This window comes from Maniola jurtina, chromosome 11 (genome assembly GCF_905333055.1).
Source record: "Maniola jurtina chromosome 11, ilManJurt1.1, whole genome shotgun sequence".
Lineage (NCBI taxonomy): Eukaryota > Metazoa > Arthropoda > Insecta > Lepidoptera > Nymphalidae > Maniola > Maniola jurtina.
Window position 1 is genome coordinate 12,765,966 of NC_060039.1, and position 18,591 is coordinate 12,784,556.

The 18,591-nt window shown below is 39.8% G+C and overlaps 2 protein-coding genes across 2 annotated transcripts; one reads left to right on the top strand and one right to left on the bottom strand.

Annotated features, from left to right (window-relative positions):
- Positions 1-518: 518 nt before the first annotated feature.
- Positions 519-3,211, top strand: LOC123869926 (transmembrane protein 50A). The gene is made up of 4 exons (XM_045913020.1): positions 519-724; positions 1,466-1,597; positions 2,135-2,270; positions 3,039-3,211. The coding sequence occupies exons 1-4, from the start codon at positions 629-631 to the stop codon at positions 3,146-3,148; spliced, it is 474 nt and encodes a 157-aa protein (XP_045768976.1). The 5' UTR covers positions 519-628; the 3' UTR covers positions 3,149-3,211.
- Positions 3,212-4,983: 1,772 nt separating this feature from the next.
- On the bottom strand, positions 4,984-16,981 carry LOC123869916 (nidogen). Its single transcript, XM_045913007.1, has 8 exons — positions 16,566-16,981; positions 11,430-11,920; positions 9,693-11,353; positions 8,585-9,583; positions 8,074-8,248; positions 7,279-7,563; positions 6,743-6,968; positions 4,984-6,270 (listed from the first exon to the last, which is right to left on the bottom strand). Exons 1-7 carry the CDS (start codon positions 16,752-16,754, stop codon positions 6,758-6,760), a joined length of 4,011 nt encoding a protein of 1,336 aa, XP_045768963.1. The 5' UTR covers positions 16,755-16,981; the 3' UTR covers positions 4,984-6,270; positions 6,743-6,757.
- Between the last annotated feature and the right edge of the window lie 1,610 nt (positions 16,982-18,591).

The following is an 18,591-nucleotide window of genomic DNA, read 5'->3' on the forward strand; positions in this document are numbered from 1 at the left end:
AAAGAAAAATATCATAAAACCACAGGTAGGAAGACAGTAGAAACAGGAAATAGCGTATCATTCAAGGGATGGTCGGAAATGGCACGAGACGACGCGTCGCCGTTCGTGGGCCCGACGTACAGATCCTGCAATAAGGCACACGGGGAGATTTGTACCTTCGATTAGGTATTGTACCTACAGCTAGGTAATTAAATAAGGTTCAAAGTTTTATAAAATTTTCAATTTAAAAAAATGCCTTACTATTTCTTTTGTTTCAAAAATTACTCAGAAACCTCTGAGAACACATAAAATCCACAAAATATAATAAGCACATTTACGTAAAACTTTTAAAATGGCATCTTAAAAAGCCCCTACTACTATATCAATCTTACCCGTTTCTACTGCATTCCTTGTCACTAAATGCGCTTTACTACTCTGTGGAAGCTGGCATTCTGTGATGTGACACTGTCAAGTGTCAATGAGATGTCAATCAACTGTCAGTGTCACATTTTAATATTTTTCTCCTGTCATATTGTCATGTGATTGTCATTTTTATTTACAAAATCCGATCGTGTTTGTGACAGTTTGTGTAATTTTGTTGGAGAAAAAGAAAATTTTGTACGACTGAAATCTAATAATTAAATTCAGGATGAGCTGTTTCGAAAACATCACGATGCCGAATTGTGTGTGGTTCGAGAGCGGAGAGAAGCGTAACATCTACGCGTCAATATTCGCTGGCCTCTTGGTTTGTTGATGATTCATTATTCCTAATTCCTTTTATATTGATTTCTCCTCTCTCTACGTCGTATTCCTCATTGCTGAGAGTCTTAACTCCTTGAAATAATGGAAGCAGTTCTTAGGATATTAATGCAGATCCTTTTGCAATCGATTTAGTATAAAGCAATACAAATCGATAAGTCCATAAGTCCATTCCTTCATGTTCCATCGGATTATGAAATAGGTCTGCTCGTCTGGTACTTGTCCTGTGCCAGACTCCAAACTGAGACCCGCATATGGTCCCGCATATAACAAGCACATAGAATCTCATTAAAGTAAGAATATTAAATTCAATGACCTCAATGTGTCAAAATGTACTTGATATGCATGCATGATTTTCAAGGAAACATCGTGACTACCTGTCTTATATTTTTTTCTACAGTATTTAAGTTTCTTTGCAATGGTGTTATCACTAATGTGCACAAAGCAAGTAGTCCAATCTGAAGTTAGATCACAGTCTTCAGATTGGGTTACTTATTTTGTTCGCAATAAACATATAATAATACATGTGAAAGTGTGCTAGTTTGTTTTTTAACCAGCTGCAATGGTCATAGTGATTTATTTGCATGGATGTAATAATATTATGTAGTTAAAAACTTGAAGAGTGATATAGGCTACTTTAGATCTGAATTATAAAAAGTATTTTGATCATTTGTTTAGTGTATAGCAGCTCTATTTTATTCACCAACATTATATTTATGAATTTCAGTTCTTTGCTGGGTGGTGGTTTATCATTGATGCAGCCTCAGTGTACCCGGGCGAGCTGCCCAACGCAGCTCACGTGTGTGGAGTGATGGCCACTTTGTCTCTAGTCATGGTCAATTCTGTTTCCAATGCTCAGGTTTGTATCATGTCACATTATCACCCACTTTTCTATATTCTGATACAATTTAGCCCTTGACAGTAAACTCATCTGATGATAAGTGATAATGTTGTCTAAGAAAGCGGATTAACTTGGAAGTGGTATGGCAGTTTCATTAAAGTCATACCTCTGATCTGTTTCTACACAGTTAAACCATATCAGAATGCTAAATTGCTTGATGGCATGGCATTGATGGTAGGGTGGTAACTAACCACAGCCGAAGCCTCTAACCAGCTCAGACCAGAGACAGTTAAAAATCCCATTAATACCAGGGATATCCAGCTTATAAGACCATAGCGCTCACCACTGTACCAAAGAGGACTTTTAACCTGACATAATGCACTGAAATCAACATCGAATCAGGTCAGTTTGGCCGCATAATACATCAGGAAAAAGTATAAAGAGTGTGAATGTGGACACATTCCATGTGAAATGTGAATGCGCTTTGAGCTTTTATAAAAAAAATCCGCAATCAATTTTAGACTTGCCTTTACTGCATTCTATTACTATCGGCAGGTCCGTGGAGAGACATACACGGGAGGTTGCATGGGCCCTCGTGGAGCCCGGCTTTGGCTGTTCCTGGGATTCGTAGTGGGGTTTGCTTCACTCATTGCAGCTTGCTGGATACTCTTCGCTAACTATGTTAATGCAGGTAATGGGAAGATGTATTTATTTTACTTCATTTTTCAATCATTCTGTGAATTTATTTGTAAAGAATGCCAGCTTTCTCCCGTGACTTAGTCTCCGTGATATACTCTATAGCGGCTATAGAATATAGAGTGCTCCACCTATAGGCTATGAAATAAAATAGCTTTTTTCAAATACAAGTTACCTTGACTGCAATCTCACCTGCTGCTAAGTGATAAAGGGGTATGGCAGTTTTCATTAAGTCTATACTCCCTTGGTTTGTACGCGGCATCGTGCCGGAACGCTAAATCGCTTGACGGTACGGCTTTGCCAGTAGGGCGGTAACTAGCCACGGCTGAAGGCTCCCACCAGACCAGACCAGAAATTCAGAAATTATAAAATTCCAAACCTGCCGGGAATCGAACCCGGGACCTCTCACCTAACTAATAAGACCACATCGCTTGCCACTGCGTCAGGGAGGCCGTCAAATCTGTCGTTCCCACTAGTTCAACTGATTAGTTCAACCGTTGAACTATTGGGAATTTTTATTCCCACTAGTTCAACTCTTAAGAGGATTTAGACGCAGTTGAACTACTGGGAATAAATAGTTCAACTAAGGTACTAGTAGTGTTGGTGAATTCACGGAAGCTATCTATCTGTGAAATATTTTTCAGAATCTGATCATTCTATGATGTTCTAGAGATTTACCCCCTACCCACGAACTACAAGTTACCCTAAATGTTAGGGATCATTGCATGTAATGTTTTAATTTTTCACTTTTCCCTCATTCTAGGTAGCTCCAAGCACACGTGGCCTGGCGTGAGTCTGTTCATGCAAAATGCGTTCATATTCGCGGGGTCCCTAGTGTTCAAATTCGGCCGCTCCGAGGATGTTTGGGGCTAGGTATTGAGATTAAAAGTTGTCACTGATATACATCATACCACCACACCTCACTGGTAAAGTAATTGCAAAACAAGTAGTCCAATCTGAAGTTGAATACTTTTAGAGTATTTGGATCTTTTTCTTTTTAATATTGCTAAAAAAGGATGGATAATTAATTTTAAATAATTGTAGAAACTCTAAATTTTAGTGCACTGGCACCTAAAGTCACGAGGTTTGACAGTTCTAAATTGAATTAGATTTGTCTGTCCTTTTCTTATGACATAGGTAAGAAAAAGATGGGAATACTCTAAAATTTAGTTGCGCTCAGAATAAGTACCATGTCACTTGAATGACAAAATCAATCAAAATTATAAGTCAGTGACAACCTTAATTATTCTGAAAAATAATAACAATTTATTCAAGTTAGTTATAATTATCGACTTAGCGACTCAAAGTAATTAACAACTCTGTCGCCCTTTATATTTTAATTAAAATTAGGTTAAGACTGAAAAACAAATATCAAATTGTTGTATTATTACTTATTTGTATTATAATAATTTTTCTAGCTTTCTGATTTTCTTTGTTGTTGTTTATCCACACTTAGATTCACTTGCATGTAGGAAATCTAATGGCAATACTCAGATGTCTCAATCAGTAATATATAGTACGCGACAGGTCGAGATGGCAATAGAGGTGGGGACGTCACGCACACCCGCACAGCCCCGTGCTAACCTGGTGCGGGATAGCGCGAGTAACGTGCGGGTATGCGGGGCGGCTCCCCGCATTACCCCGATTGCCATCTCGATTTGTCATAACTCATAAGCCGGTGTCATGACCTGAACTGTAAGCTGCAAACACATTGCTGTGTTGTTGTGTGTTGTAAATTATTGCGCTATCCCACAAAACCAATGGACTATACTACTGCCGTTATCATCTGAGTGATCTGAGCTTAAATCGTTTTCATCAACCTGTCTCCATACCTATAGGTTGATTTGATATAAATTAACCAAGTTAAAAAATATTTTATTATTAATTTTAGATGCAATACTGTCTTAATGAATATTTTGTGGTGTGTGTTGTTGTTCGTTCTTGGGAAGGCCTACATCCAGCATTGGACGCGAAATAGGGTAATTGATTGAATGATGATTTCCGTCATCCTGTCCTCTTCCTAAAAATTTATTACTAAAGGTATACTTATATACTTGATCCCTTAATATGGCTTTCTTCAAGTCAATTTCCTCTTCAGCATGCTTTATACATTCCTACTGTTACTCACTTATATGACTGGATCACACAGATAACTGCCGGTCCTACTTTGTGCGTCGGCGCCCATCACGCGTCACATGACGACACAGTATTGTAATTGCGCCTTTAATATTTAAGAAAATACTGTGACGCTACATTTTTTCAACTTCTCAGAATACTTAATATAAATATTTCACAAAGTGCTCCGTGCACCTGAAATAAGTCTAAAGTTGCAACATGGCGATTTGCGCGCTGAGATTTCAGCTGAGATTTGTTTTTGTACAATGTGCAGTCATACGCTTCGTGTTCAGATTGGCCTACTTGGTTGGTGCGCCCTGTACCTCAAGCTGGTCGATTTCTCAAAAAAAAAAAAAAGGTCTACTATTAAACAGATTATTTTAAAATTAAACATTCTTAAAATCTCTATTTAGGTTTAATGTATTAAATTAAATATAAACATTATTTTGTTATAAAGTTATCTATCCCTCCTTTTTCACACAAAAACTATTCTTTATCTATAATAATAATTTTAATTCAAAAGAAATGAAGATAAAACTGTTAAGTTGTCTTTCTGTGTTAATGTAGCATGGTAACTAAGAATGAAAAGCAAAAATGTTTAATAAGAAATATATTTACATTTAAAATAAATTTGTATTACAATTAAATCTATTGAACTTGTTTAATTTTCTCGCTTATTATACTTTAATGTTAAGTATTCGCATGTGCACGATATAAGTAAAAAATATATACTTTTAAGTAAGTATTTAAAACCGTCATAAAAATAAATTATTTGTATTTACTTAATACATATTTTTTTACTACAGACACATTAGTTATTACTGTGTTGTGTTGTGTTGTAACGCAATCTGGCACGACGATCGATTAATCGCCCAAGACGACGTGACTGATATATTTTATAGAGTGCATTTCAGTCATTTATGAAACATAGACTCCAAGCGCCTTTTTTCAATAACCTCTACTCGTATAGTACTACGCACAAGAGGGGGTTTTTCTTTCCAAACAAAAATTTTGTGAACTGCAACTCATTTTTACTTACAAATTACAATGTCATACTAATTTTAACAGCTTCAAAACCCACACGATTTTAATTTGAAATGACCCCTCAATAGGTACTAATTTAGTTCAATGCTTTCTGTGGTGTAACAACACACCACAACACAGTAATGTATTTACTCCTTTATTCTGTCATTTTAAGCACGTGTTTGCCTTGTTGACGGTTAGAGAGTGCTATCTTTTATCGAGGTGTTTTAAAATTTTACTATAACTCGTCCCCTGCCGTCATGTTGGCACTATTGCTTTTTTTGCTTTATTGTTTAGAACTTAGGGATTATTATTGTGTGATTTGCAAAGGTACCAATATGACGTCAGGGGTCAAGTAGTGAACGGTCTATAGATGTAGTGGGTCATAGATTAAAAGCTCTATTTTTTTGTAATGTCTACCACCATAACCTCAAAAAAGTTTTATTTCAATCATGCGTAGGTATACGTTACAACTTACACGCACCATGGCACTTATGGTTTTATGTATACCTACTCAAGAAAATGTACTTAAGTTTAATACGGCTTAATATGTTAATTAAATACAAAACGTAATAAATAACTATTGCTTTGGTATTGCGATTAAAACCTATAAGATCTTAGTGATGTAAACGGAGTCTTCCGACCAAAATGTATTACGGCAATTTATTGTACTCTCGTTAAGTACTTTCTTTGTGATGTGGTAATTTTAACTGCGCTGCTCTTAGGGCGGTTTCGCACTCATCAGATCCGAGTCAGTGAACCCTTCACCCTTAGCTTCCGTACCGTGCAGTTCGTCTCGGAAATATTTTCAGTTCAACGGTAGGCCTAACCCAAAAGTTTGGTATTCTTTGACTTTACCCGACTGCGGCGAAGCCCAAAGGAGGGCTATGTGTTTGATCTGATGTATGTACCTATGTTCGCTCGTAACTACTCATCAGCTCAACCGATTTTGATAAATGCTCACTAGATTCGTCTTGATGGCGCGATTGTCACTGGGTACATAGAATTGTTAAAAACCAAAATGGCGGATATTATGCGCTTTAAGGGCACTTATCTGAGTCGAACGAAACGAATTTTAGAATTCTGTATATGAAATCTCATGAAACCTCGCACATTTTCGCGCGTCAAAGATTCGGAAGATTCGGCGCGGGAAGTGTGCGAGGTTTCATGAGATTTCATATACAGAATTCTAAAATTCGTTTTGTTCGACGCGTTCGGTTCGGGTAAGTGTGCGTTCACCTTTAATGTGCGTGAAAAAAAATGCTGTGTAAAAGACGCCTGAAAAAGATGCAGTGCAAACCACAGTCGAGATTTTTTAAAACTTTTTTATACATATACTTAAATCTAATCCCCATTGACGCACGTCCTACTTCCTTGACCATTCGGTAAGCAGAGCTGGTCGGAGCCGCAATTGCCGTTCCTGAGTCCGCACACGTTGCGCATGTCAGGACACCTGTCAGGGGCCACGGAGACCCCGTACAGCCTCCGCGATGCAGTCGCCACTGGCACTTGACCCTTCAGTTGGGTCAAATAGTTCACGTACTCGATCTTTCGCCTGTAACAGAGGAAAATTTTATCCTTAAAAACAATCTGTCCAAAGCTTGTAGACCTAAGCATAGTATTATTATGATGACGAGAAGTAGACCGTGTCTCTATCTCTCTCTTCGATGGCTAGCAAGTTGAGCAATTCTTCGTCAGACTGATCAAAGAAATTATACTTAAGTTTACCAATCCGTCTGCAGATGGTTTCTCTCTCAAAAATTCGTAAGTCAACGCATTTGCTAATCTCTCGCCTAATCGGTGGTCGACGAGCTGGGCAACTTGACGACCAACTGGTCAAGGAAATAGCTAAGGTAGGTACTTACGTTTTCCAATCTGTCCAGTAGAATGTGTCTCCACTGATAGCAAGACCGAACGGATACGAGCAATTTTCAGCGATGGTTTCTCTCTCAAAGGTTCGTATGTCAACGCATTTGATAATAAGAAGTCCAGCATCACTGTAGCAGAGTCTATCTCTCGCCCAATCGATGGCCAACGAGTTGGGCAACTTGACGTCCGACTGGTCGAGGAACACGCCTCTTTGGGAGCCGTCCATGTTTGCCCACTCAATCTTTGGTCCAGAGCGATTCCAGTCCGACCAGAAAATTTTCCTGTAAGTATCCAATGATAGTTTAGATATTAGTTTAGCCATTTTATGCGGTGATAACACTGATAACCTGTTGGTTAAGATGTTGGCCTCCTAGTTAGGGGTTGGTAGTTCAATCCCTATTAACTTTTCGAAGTTGTGTGCGTTTTAAGCAATTAAATATCACTTGTTATAACGGTAAAGGGAAACGTGAGGGAACCTGCATGCCTGAGAGTTCTCCATAATTCCTTCAAAGGTATGCAAAGTCTGCCAATCTGCCCTTGACCAGCGTAGTAGACTATGGCCTAACCTTTTTCACTCGACCCGTGCTCAATAGTGAGCTGGCGCTGAGTTGATGATGATCCAATAATACTTGTTTAATGTAGGTAATTTATTAGTCTTAGAATAGATTTGTTTGTAATCAAACTTTCGAAGCTTTCGAATCGACAAGTGAATCTACTACTGGTTCAGAACATGTTTTCCAGAAGATCTAACCAGAAAAACTTTATCAACTAGACAATATTTGTTAACTTACCCCAATCCAGGATGTACTGCAATTCCACGAGGATTCAACAGACCATCTCTCTCAAACAATACCTTTCTCAATTTTGTGTCTATGTTAATAACTTCGATTGTTAACTTTTTAGAGTCTGTCCAAAATATGTTTCTTGCCTCCCAGTCGATGGCTACTCCCTCTGGCGATTGGACACCTGCAAATTAAGATTACGATAAGTACATAATAATTAATGCCCCGATAGCAGAAAGATTTTAATATATTTCTTGTACGACCCCTTTCTCAATGAGAGTTTCACCGAGGCGAGAGGTTCACCGGTTCTTATATTATACGCTAAATGCCTTCGATGCCTGATTTGGTGCTTGCATCTGACGTCTCAGTGGTGTCACCTCTTGTCCGCCATTTCTGAAACCCCTTATTTTGAGGGTAACCCCTAAAATGATCCTGTCAACTGGAATGTTAGGAGTCATGGCATGTATTGGAATTAAAATATTATGTATGATGGCGAGTTTGGATTGATAACAAAACTTACCATTTGACAAAAATTCCTCAAATCGAGAACCATCGTACGACGTGCGTTTGATGGAACTGGCTCCCACGTCTCCCCAATAAATGTTTCCTGCTAGACAATCTACATCTATTCCTACTGCGATCTGATAAATTGCACTGTTCAAAGGAGTTGCGAACTCTCTCGGTGTAACTGTGAAGGGGACTCGGTACACAGATGCGCCATCACTCGCCACGAGGAAGTTACCGGTTTCCCTCGGATTTAGGTCGCAATAGTTTCCATCACCAGTGTACCCGTTGTTACATTTGCATTCGTATCCATCCATTGTCTTCATACAAGAGGCATGGATATCGCATAGATTGATATTAGTCTTGCAACTGATTTCTGGGTTACAAGTATAACCGTCTCCAATAAAACCCTCAAGACAAACGCAGCGGTAGGAGCCCTCTTCCGGGGTACAGATAGCATTAGCGCCGCAGTCGTTGGTGAGCTCGCAGGTCTTTTGTCGTTGCACGCAACTCAAAATACCCTCTCCCTCGTATCCTTCGTCACAGTGACAATAACTCACTTGGATAGTCTCGTCGTATAAGCAGGACGCATGCTCGGCACATGTGGCCCCATTGCACAGTTGCGCATCAGGGATACACGCATCGCTTTGGTCTTTGATGTATCCCTCTATGCATTGACACACATACTCCATCGTGTTCGGATCTGGTCTGCATTCGGCGTTATATTCACAGTCGGAATTGTTGGTACAGCTGAAGTTCGGCCTGCACACGTATCCGTCACCGTGGTAACCAAAATCACACACGCATATTAGTTCGCCAGCGGCCGTGTCAACGCAGTGAGCGCTGGGACCACACGCACAACTAGGCCCTGAACGTTCTATACACTCGTAGGCGTCACCCTCATAGCCTTCAGGGCATACGCACTGGCCTTGTTCCTGATTGTTGGATAAATATGTTTCTGGAGAGAATGAACACATTGCATTCGGTGGACAATCAGTGTCGCTCCTGCACTTAACTGAAAGCAAAACAATATTTCCATGATTATAAAGTTACACTAAAAATGGAGTCCTGCGAATGATAGATAGTAGACTCTAATGTTTCATAGAAAATAGTATTTAACTCACTTGAATTGTCTTTCTTTTCCTCATTATTATCACCGTTGTAAATATCGATGCGGCACAAGTCGTTATCTCTATGTTTGAAACTTGAATACCCAGGCGGGCACACACAACCGAAGGCGTCGCAATTTGGCAGAACATAATCTTCATTATATTCGTTATCAGATGATGCAGGGGTAGTCGATTGTAAAGGAGCTATTTCAGAAATATCAGTAATATATTGTACTGTAGTTGTATCGATGTAATTTTCGGTAGTGGATGAATATGCATAAGCACAGTAGTAGCCATCACCGATATAGCCAGGGTTACATTGGCACTGACGAGTTTTAGTGACTTCAGAAAATCCACAGAAAGCGTACGGCGAACAGTTGCTGCATGTTGTATCGAAACATCTTTCCCCGTTTCCAGTATAACCAGGATTGCATAGACATATGGCTTCTTCTGCAGGGTTATCTACACATTGCGCATTAGGGTCACACACCTTGTTTCTACAGCGAGACTCTCGATTGCAACTAATTCCGTTTCCTTCGTATCCATTTCGACATCTGCATTCAAAACCGCCGTCGTGGTTATAACAATCGGCGTTGGTATCACAATTGTGTGTTCCAGCTGCGCACTCATCTACATCAACACAAACAGTTATTTCTGCATAGTAAATACTGGTGAAACCCGACTGACAAACACAATTGAAGGAATCCCCTTGTGCAACACATGTGCTGTGGACTCCACAAGAATTTCGACCTTCTATACAAGGATCTTCTCGTCCGATCACTTGAATTTTATTACTGGTGCCATATCTGACAATGTTTTCTCTCGGTTCGTAGCCTAAATAATTTTTGATAACTTTCAACGTGAGTGGAGGCTCTTCTGATGGTGGAGCGAATTTGCACGGATTATATGAGAACGTTTGTGAAACCTTCTCTACATACTTTTGACCTGTATTTCTATCAGTGAAAGTCCTCTCCGACGCGCTGTGTATTACACCCGGTTCAACAATATTGTACTGCTCTTCATATTCAGATACTTCAAGTCTGGATCCAGGACTTATATGTGGCAGAGTTCCTCGTACATCTGTATCCAAAGATATCTGGTCGAATACATCTTGACCAAAGTATTCTTGATTAATGGTAATTCTGTCACCAGATGCAGGGAAAAAAATATCTGCAGTGTGATTGAAGACTCCTCCTGTTAGTTGGTAGCCATTTAGTGCGGAGCCGGATGGTTTTGCGAACAGCCAGCCTATCACTCCGCCTAGGAGATTTAAAAGTTGCAAGCTGCCTCCCAAACGGGTCGGGGCTTGAGATAGAGCTGTGTATGACCTTCCATCGGCGACGACCACATAGGCTTGAATATCGACGTCGTTTAAGTTCTCGTTGTTAATCATTCCGTTAAGTTTTCCGTGAACTCTTATAGGAAGGTCGTTTTTGATGCAAGTTTTTCCATTTCCATAAAAGCCCTCGCCGCACTGACAGCAGATGCCTGCTTGGTAGTCGACGCATCTCGCTTGCAGATGGCACACGCTGGGACCGCTCTGGGCGCAGGTTTTAGATTCTTCTGCTACTTCAGCTTCGTACTGATCGTACTGGTCGGGAACTGCTACGAGGCCGTCTTTTGGTATGTTTCCCACACGAAACACATATTTTCCTGGTTCTTGGGTGTTTGACCATCTGCAAAAATTGAATTTATAGTTATAAATTTAGGTAGGTAGCAATAAATTCAATTAATTTAAGTGAAATGACTTACGAGATGATGTTTCTAATTTGGTGACTACCAGAGCCTCTAAGAGTGAAGATACGGCCGTCTTCCGCGACAAACCCAGCCTGGGCTTTCGCATCGGGCAGTTCTCCTTGTGCCGTTTCCCTCTGAATCCACTGGATCTCCCTCTCAGGATACATCAACTCCACAAAACTTTCTGTGCCATTGCTTATAACAGCAATTTGGAAAGTGTTCTTTCTATCGTATCTTTGTTTGCTAGAATAAGTTACTTCTATCCAGCTGGCAATGAAGACACTTGTCGGTTTGAAATCGTAGTATTTTTGGAAGTTGTTTTGTACGCTTTCCTCTGCTTTGCGCAGGACGTATGACTCGTTGGATTCCCGGTAGTACACCGCGCCTGTCTCCGTGGTGTCGATGTTGGAGTAGAACGCAGCTATCGAAGGGTAGGGGAGAGGAAACTCCGCGTTGAGGAAAGAAGGGATGTCAGACCTGAACGATAGAACTCCATAATTGTTGACCTGGAAAAAAGAGAGTAAAACTTGTGGTTTATTATAATACAAAAAATATGAGTGTCTGGCATTTGTAAATTTTATTAGTGGCTTTTTCCTCGTGCTAACTTATAGATTAAAGTTTTTATCTCAGGTATAAGGCGTACCTACATGCTTGTGAATTTGCTACATTTCTTCATAAAATGCAAGTTGTGTAAAAAGGGCTTCTAATATTATGTCAGTAGATGTTCCTTTGAAATAATTTAAGTTTCTCTTAATGCGTGATAGAGGCTTGCGCGTGACGACAAAAAAGCAATTATGATAGGTCCGTTTTTTCGACATTTAGATTTTAAGAATTCCAACCGTTTAATAGTTAGTTACCTTTTACCATTGAGCTACAACGGTATTATTTCTATTAATAACACAACTGACTTTACATAATTATTACACATTTTATTTCCAACCAGCAATCGATACATTTCTTACGTAACAGACTACACAGTAATTTATCTTTCACGATTAGATAGGTACAAACGTCAACTATGACCCTTCCCTGATAACAGAAGTTACATTAAGGCGCAACGCAGACCGCCTGAATGGAGTAGAGCCGAGGCCCGAGGTGTAGTTTTTTTAGGGTTCCGTAAATCCGTACCCGAAGGCTGCCAACGGGATCCTATACTAAGCCTCCGCTGTCCGACTGGCTGTCAGTCTGTCTGTCAGCGGGCTGTAACTCATGAACCGTATGTCTATTGCCGCTATAACAACAAATAATAAAAACCAACGTGGTGAATTTTAAAGTGTCTGCCATGCAAATTAAAAAGTGAATAAGTAAGTATTATATCTTGTACGATGTTACGGAACCCTTCGTGAGCCCACTCGCACTCGCACTTGACTGCCTCAAGCAGGTAATGCTTCTGATGTCCGAAACAGTTTACCTATTTGAGTCCAAGCCTTTATCTGCCTAGAAATAGAAATATCCATACTTAGAGGTCTTGACACTAAACTGATAAGATGTTACAAAATTTCTGAATACGCTAAGTTTATTTTACTTTAATCAACTACCTACTTAATTAACACCATTATTAAAGTTATTGTTATTCATACTGTCAATATACCATTGTGTTATTCATGTTATTATTATACTACTATAGGTTATTAGTTGCCTATTGACATATAATTTCTTATGAATGGACAGTAAAACCTACTTAATTAGGTAAGCACCTACTAATAGCTAAGGTCACAAAGAGAATAGGTACCTATAGGTAGGTATATAAAATTTTTGATACGGCCCGGGATTTTGGTAAGGCCCGGTATCCACCTAATCGGAGATGAGAGGAAATATGATCAGTCGACCAATCACTAGCTCAGTTCCGTAAAACCTGCATCAATCATTATTACAATCGCAGTCGTTGTTATTGGCTAACTACTATCTTGCACTATTGCAACAACGCATTGTAGCCAATAGTGAGCGAGCGTCAACCAATCAGAGGTGATTGCTATCGTGACATTGTAGCTATCACTCTTCCGCAATCGAGCTGCAGATTCATAATAGATGACGTAAAAAAAGTAAATTGTTGATAGACTGTACACATCTCTCCGCTCCGCTTGGGTAGATACCGGGCATTAGCACGGGGACTGTGCAGGGCGTTCCCACCCCGATAGCCATCTCGACCTGTCGCGTAAACCTACACCAATCCCCTTCACGCCAAACTGCAATTCGCACATTTTTGCAACGCGTCTACTGATAATGTATTTGGTGCAGCGGACGGAAGCGCTCGTGGGTGTAGGGCACATCGGTCACTGACGCCTCACTGCGATTAATCCTACTCAGTAACAGTATGAGACCTAAGCCGTGTGACATCACAGTTCGCAAAAATGCACAGTAAATACCTGGGCACGAAGAAAGTGGTGCTTGCGGTGTACCTTTAACTTGGGCGCCCGCGCTCATAGTGATTACATACTCTTTGCCCACGCTAACCCGATGGCGGGATAGCACGGGTGACGTGCGGGTGTGCACTGTGCAACCCCTACCCCGATTGCCATCTCGATCTGTCGCGTACTATAGGTGGACAGATCATATCAAATGAGTTGTAGGGAGCCAAGTCAATGGATGGCAGCGGTGAATGACGTGGCGTATGGAAGTCCCTACAAGAGGCCTATGTCCAGTCACGTCTATCGATTGATAATGATGATGATGAAAAGTGAAAATGCTAAGATTCTTGTGGGCTCTCCTCTCTCGGAAGCGGTGGTAGAGTTCCTAGACAACATATTTATTACCATAACACAAGTGTAAATTAAAAATTTACAGCACCCCCGACAAGTGAAGGTTACAGTAATAACTAGAAAAGAGCTGATAACTTTCAAACGGCTGAACCGATTTCAAACAGATCTTGGATTATAGCTAAGAACACTCTCGATCAAGCCACCTTTCAAACAAAAAAAAAAATTAAAATCGGTTCATTAGTTGCCATGCCACAGACAGATACACACGTTAAACTTATAACACCCCTCTTTTTGGGTCGGGGGTTAAACAATTACGTATTTATAAATACTTAAGTCTTTTCGATTTGAATTCGAACTTGATCGCGATCCGATTTCCTACACTAATTCCATCTTCGATCTATAATGACCTCCCTGGCGCAGTGGTAAACGCTGTGGTCTTATTAGTAGGAGGTCCCGGTTCAATTCCCGGCAGGGGCTTAGAATTTTATAATTTCTAAATCCAATCTAGTCAAGGGCTAACTTGTATCTGAATTTTTTTAAAAAAAGATTCGTGCGGGACGAAGGAGCGAGCCGAACTGGCCTAGGTACGTAGTTGGGCCCTATGTTGGAGCCAAGGGTCGTCGTGGTCGTCATTTACCACGAGAGCAAAGGCGTTGGACTATACCTTTTCTCTCTGTATAGTGTGCCCGTAGGTATAGATGCAAAGTAAGTAGATATAACTTGTTTACTTAATTTAGTTAAAGCAGTATAAATCTATTGTTTTAAGTTTCGGTCACTGCCCCAATTCGATTGGTTAGCCGGATCATTGGCGCGTGTAACGAAGACCTCTGGCATGCGCCTGCGCCATCAGTAAGATAAACCAAGTTCGACTCTTGGTTGGAGAATAGAAATGCTGACGCGATATGGCAACTTGCCTGTTAGGGATCGTGGCCACATTTCATAAATCACACAATGATAATTGATTTCTATTATTTAATGTTATAGCCGCCATTCTATAAAAATTTCAACTCTCTACCTATTACGGTTCAGGAGATACAGCCCGCTGACACAGACGGGCGGACGGACAGGGGGGCTTAGTAGAAGAGTCCCATTTGCACCCTTTGAATACGGGACCCTAAAAAGTATAATTTCATAACAAGTGGAATAGAAGAGATATTTCTTCAAAAGCACACTTTTACAAACTGTGCTTTTGAAATTTGAATCATCAAAAGAATTTACTTACACTGGTTCAGAATGCTATTCCTACCGAGAACCAGCAAGAAAGTCGGCGGTTGCTCTTTTCAATGCTCAATTTATAAGAAGTTACTCATCTTAAAGTCCCGAAACAGTCACGGAAAAACGGTATCTCAAAATTCGGTTCGGAAAAAAAACCATACGCGTGCGAGCGTTTAAAATTTTGTACACAAAAACATAAATTGGACTTTTAAAAAATTGGCACAGTGCAGACAACAGAATGTGCATCAACAACCGCCCCCGAGTACTATTTTGGGATGATACCGTGTCAACTAAATTATTTGGGCTTATTTGCGTGCTATTCTGTAACAATGCATTTTGTTTTTGAGATTGTAAATTGAAAATGCATCAACAACGCAAGAAATAAAATCAGAACTGTGAGCTAACACCTCTGCACAACGGCAATGGACCTCCCTACATTCTAAGTATAATCACTCATAATATAATACCACTAAGTAAAACTTACTATAGAATAGAAACTTAGATCCCATCAAGGGATTCGTCCTAGTGACGATGTCTATCGAGGTAAGTACCTCGAAGCCCTAAACCTAAAATTTGTGAATTTTAGTTTAGAGAAGAATCAACTGAACTAGAACCACCATCTAGGCATCATAAAAATCAGGACACATTCAAAAAACAAATAACCAAAACTTTTATATTAAACTTTTTCATATTTCGTTATTAACTTATTATTTTTTGTATTTCGTGGCTAAAAAGCCACGATATAAATTCATACCTAATCTTCGGCTATGTCCTCAAGATTTATATGGGTCCCTGTATCATCACGACTGAGTAGTTGTACAGTTATAGAAACGAAAGCTTTCGAAGTTCCATTACAATCGGTTCATTAGAAAATATACTTAATTGAACAATCCGTTGCAATATTTGAAATTTGAATACGAAGCTAAATAAACGTCTATCGCAGCGGTCTCCAAACCTAAAGCCGTAGTTTTAGAGAGCTGAAATGCCTGATATCTAGTCTTGTTTATTACGCCTACCTACCTAGGTAGGTACATTTATTTTATAATGTGGGGAAAAAATTAACTATCAAATATTTCTAGATAGATCTAGGCCCTTTGGACTAACTAGCGGAGGAATCTTAGGCTAAAAAGTTCGCAGACCCCTGGGCTAAAGCATCAGGTATATCAGACTTAGGTACCTATATCAAAAAGCTGAATATGAAACAGAAACAGATAAAGAAAGAAGGATAGCTACTCACATAAATAGATTCATACGTCTCGCCAAAGAACACAATGGGAACTCTCAGTGGGATCTCAGGTGAAGAAACGTCAGCTCCCCTCGGTAGCCGCTGGTCCAGACCTGGGCCAGTCGGATAGAACTGGTCCCTAGTCACCGCGGTACAATGTCCTGCCAGTAAAAGCACCAGGACGACACCAGGCGTCCACATCGTGCCAAGTTTCCTGTCACACTACCGAATATTGATAACACTCGGGGCAACTTGTTGACGAATTCGTACAGAGCAGTTTTTTGTAGAAGCTCCCGAATTCCCAAACAATCGAAATTTGCACATTAAAATATGTTTAATTCAAAAACAGAATTAAAAGACAATCGCTAATTACGTATTCATTAGGGAAATTGTCAATTAAAATGAAGTTATTTTCGTTTGGAACAGCTTTGAATAACAACTAATTATGTAGATAGGTAAAGAAGGTATCTAAGTATCTATCTATTTACATTTAGACAATTTTAACAGCAAACAGCAAACACGATTAAAGGAAAATAAACAACAGATAATAATAATTAGGTACACTTATCAAGTAACACAAGTTCAATGCGAAAGCTATAGATTTAGATGATTAGCCTATAGTTACCTATTATGATTTGAGTTGATTATTGAAGAAATCAATGAAATCAATCAGCGATAAAGTTAAGGGTTCTTTTATATTTTTATAATTAGCGATTTGGGTCAGTAGTGGTAAAAATTATTAGCTTTTTAAATAAAAGCGTTTCCAGCTTAGGCGTCATAAAATGGTCTCATCTCGTGAAAGCTTTTATCCAATTTATTATCTAAAAAGAAAGATTTTTAGATTCGATAAGATAATTATTTTTTAAATAAGTTGGTAACTAGGTAGGTACCTACTTAGGTGTAATTTTTTCTTTTCTACGATTTCTACTCCTTAATTACTCATTGAAGGGCTGTAAAGCAGTAAGATAAAAATAGTTCGAGCTTTAAATCTAACAAGGAACAGTTAAGATTTACGACAGTTCAGTTAAATGTGATCTGGGTTAATATGCTTGCGGTTACTTTGATGGCTTCAACAAAACACTACGCGAATCGCGATGGAAAGGTGTTCATCGCGGCTCCTAGAACTTTTAGAGCCCGGAAAAGTGTCCATATGTGGCTCCTAGAACTTTTAGATCCCGGAAACGTGTCCATATATGGCTCCTAGAACTTTGAGATCCCGGAAAAGTGTCCATATGTGGCTCCTAGAACTTTTAGAGCCCGGAAAAGTGTCCATATATGGCTCCTAGAACTTTGAGATCCCGGAAAAGTGTCCATATGTGGCTCCTAGAACTTTTAGATCCCGAAAACGTGTCCATATGTGGCTCCTAGAACTTTTAGAGCCCGGAAAAGTGTCCATATAAGGCTCCTAGAACTTTGAGATCCCGGAAAAGTGTCCATATGTGGCTCCTAGAACTTTTAGATCCCGGAAAAGTGTCCATATGTGGCTCCTAGAACTTTTAGATCCCGGAAACGTGTCTATATGTGGCTCCTATAACTTTTAGATCCCGGAAACGTGTCCATATATGGCTCCTAGAACTTTGAGATCCCGGAAAAGTGTCCATATATGGCTCCTAGAACTTTGAGATCCCGGAAAAGTGTCCATATGTGGCTCCTAGAACTTTTAGATCCCGGAAAAGTGTCCATATGTGGCTCCTAGAACTTTTAGATCCCGGAAACGTGTCCATATGTGGCTCCTAGAACTTTTAAAGCCCGGAAAAGTTTCCATATGTGGCTCCTAGAACTTTTAAAACGAGAAAAAGTGCTCATCGTAGCTCCTAAAAAGTTTAAAACCATACCATCACCATACCTACTTAGTGCTTATGATGTCATTACGGTTGGTTGTTTTAGTTTAGTGTAACGTCCTGACTCCCTGCTCTGCTATGTTGTCATACTGTCATCACGCGTCGCTAGACGCTACGGTTTCGCTTTGTGTCTGTTCTAACCATAATGTTTCGGTTTGTTTGAAGGGAATTTACATCCTTTCTGGAAAGCTATAAAC

Coding starts and splice junctions, on each gene's coding strand:
- LOC123869926 (XM_045913020.1), top strand. CDS start 629: ATGAGCTGTTTCGAAAACATCACGATGCCGAATTGTGTGTGGTTCGAG. Junction 1,598..2,134: donor ATTCTGTTTCCAATGCTCAG/GTTTGTATCATG, acceptor TACTATCGGCAG/GTCCGTGGAGAGACATACAC. Junction 2,271..3,038: donor CGCTAACTATGTTAATGCAG/GTAATGGGAAGA, acceptor CCCTCATTCTAG/GTAGCTCCAAGCACACGTGG.
- LOC123869916 (XM_045913007.1), bottom strand. CDS start 16,754: ATGTGGACGCCTGGTGTCGTCCTGGTGCTTTTACTGGCAGGACATTGT. Junction 9,584..9,692: donor GGAAAAGAAAGACAATTCAA/GTGAGTTAAATA, acceptor TTTTGCTTTCAG/TTAAGTGCAGGAGCGACACT. Junction 8,249..8,584: donor TGAGGAATTTTTGTCAAATG/GTAAGTTTTGTT, acceptor CTTAATTTGCAG/GTGTCCAATCGCCAGAGGGA.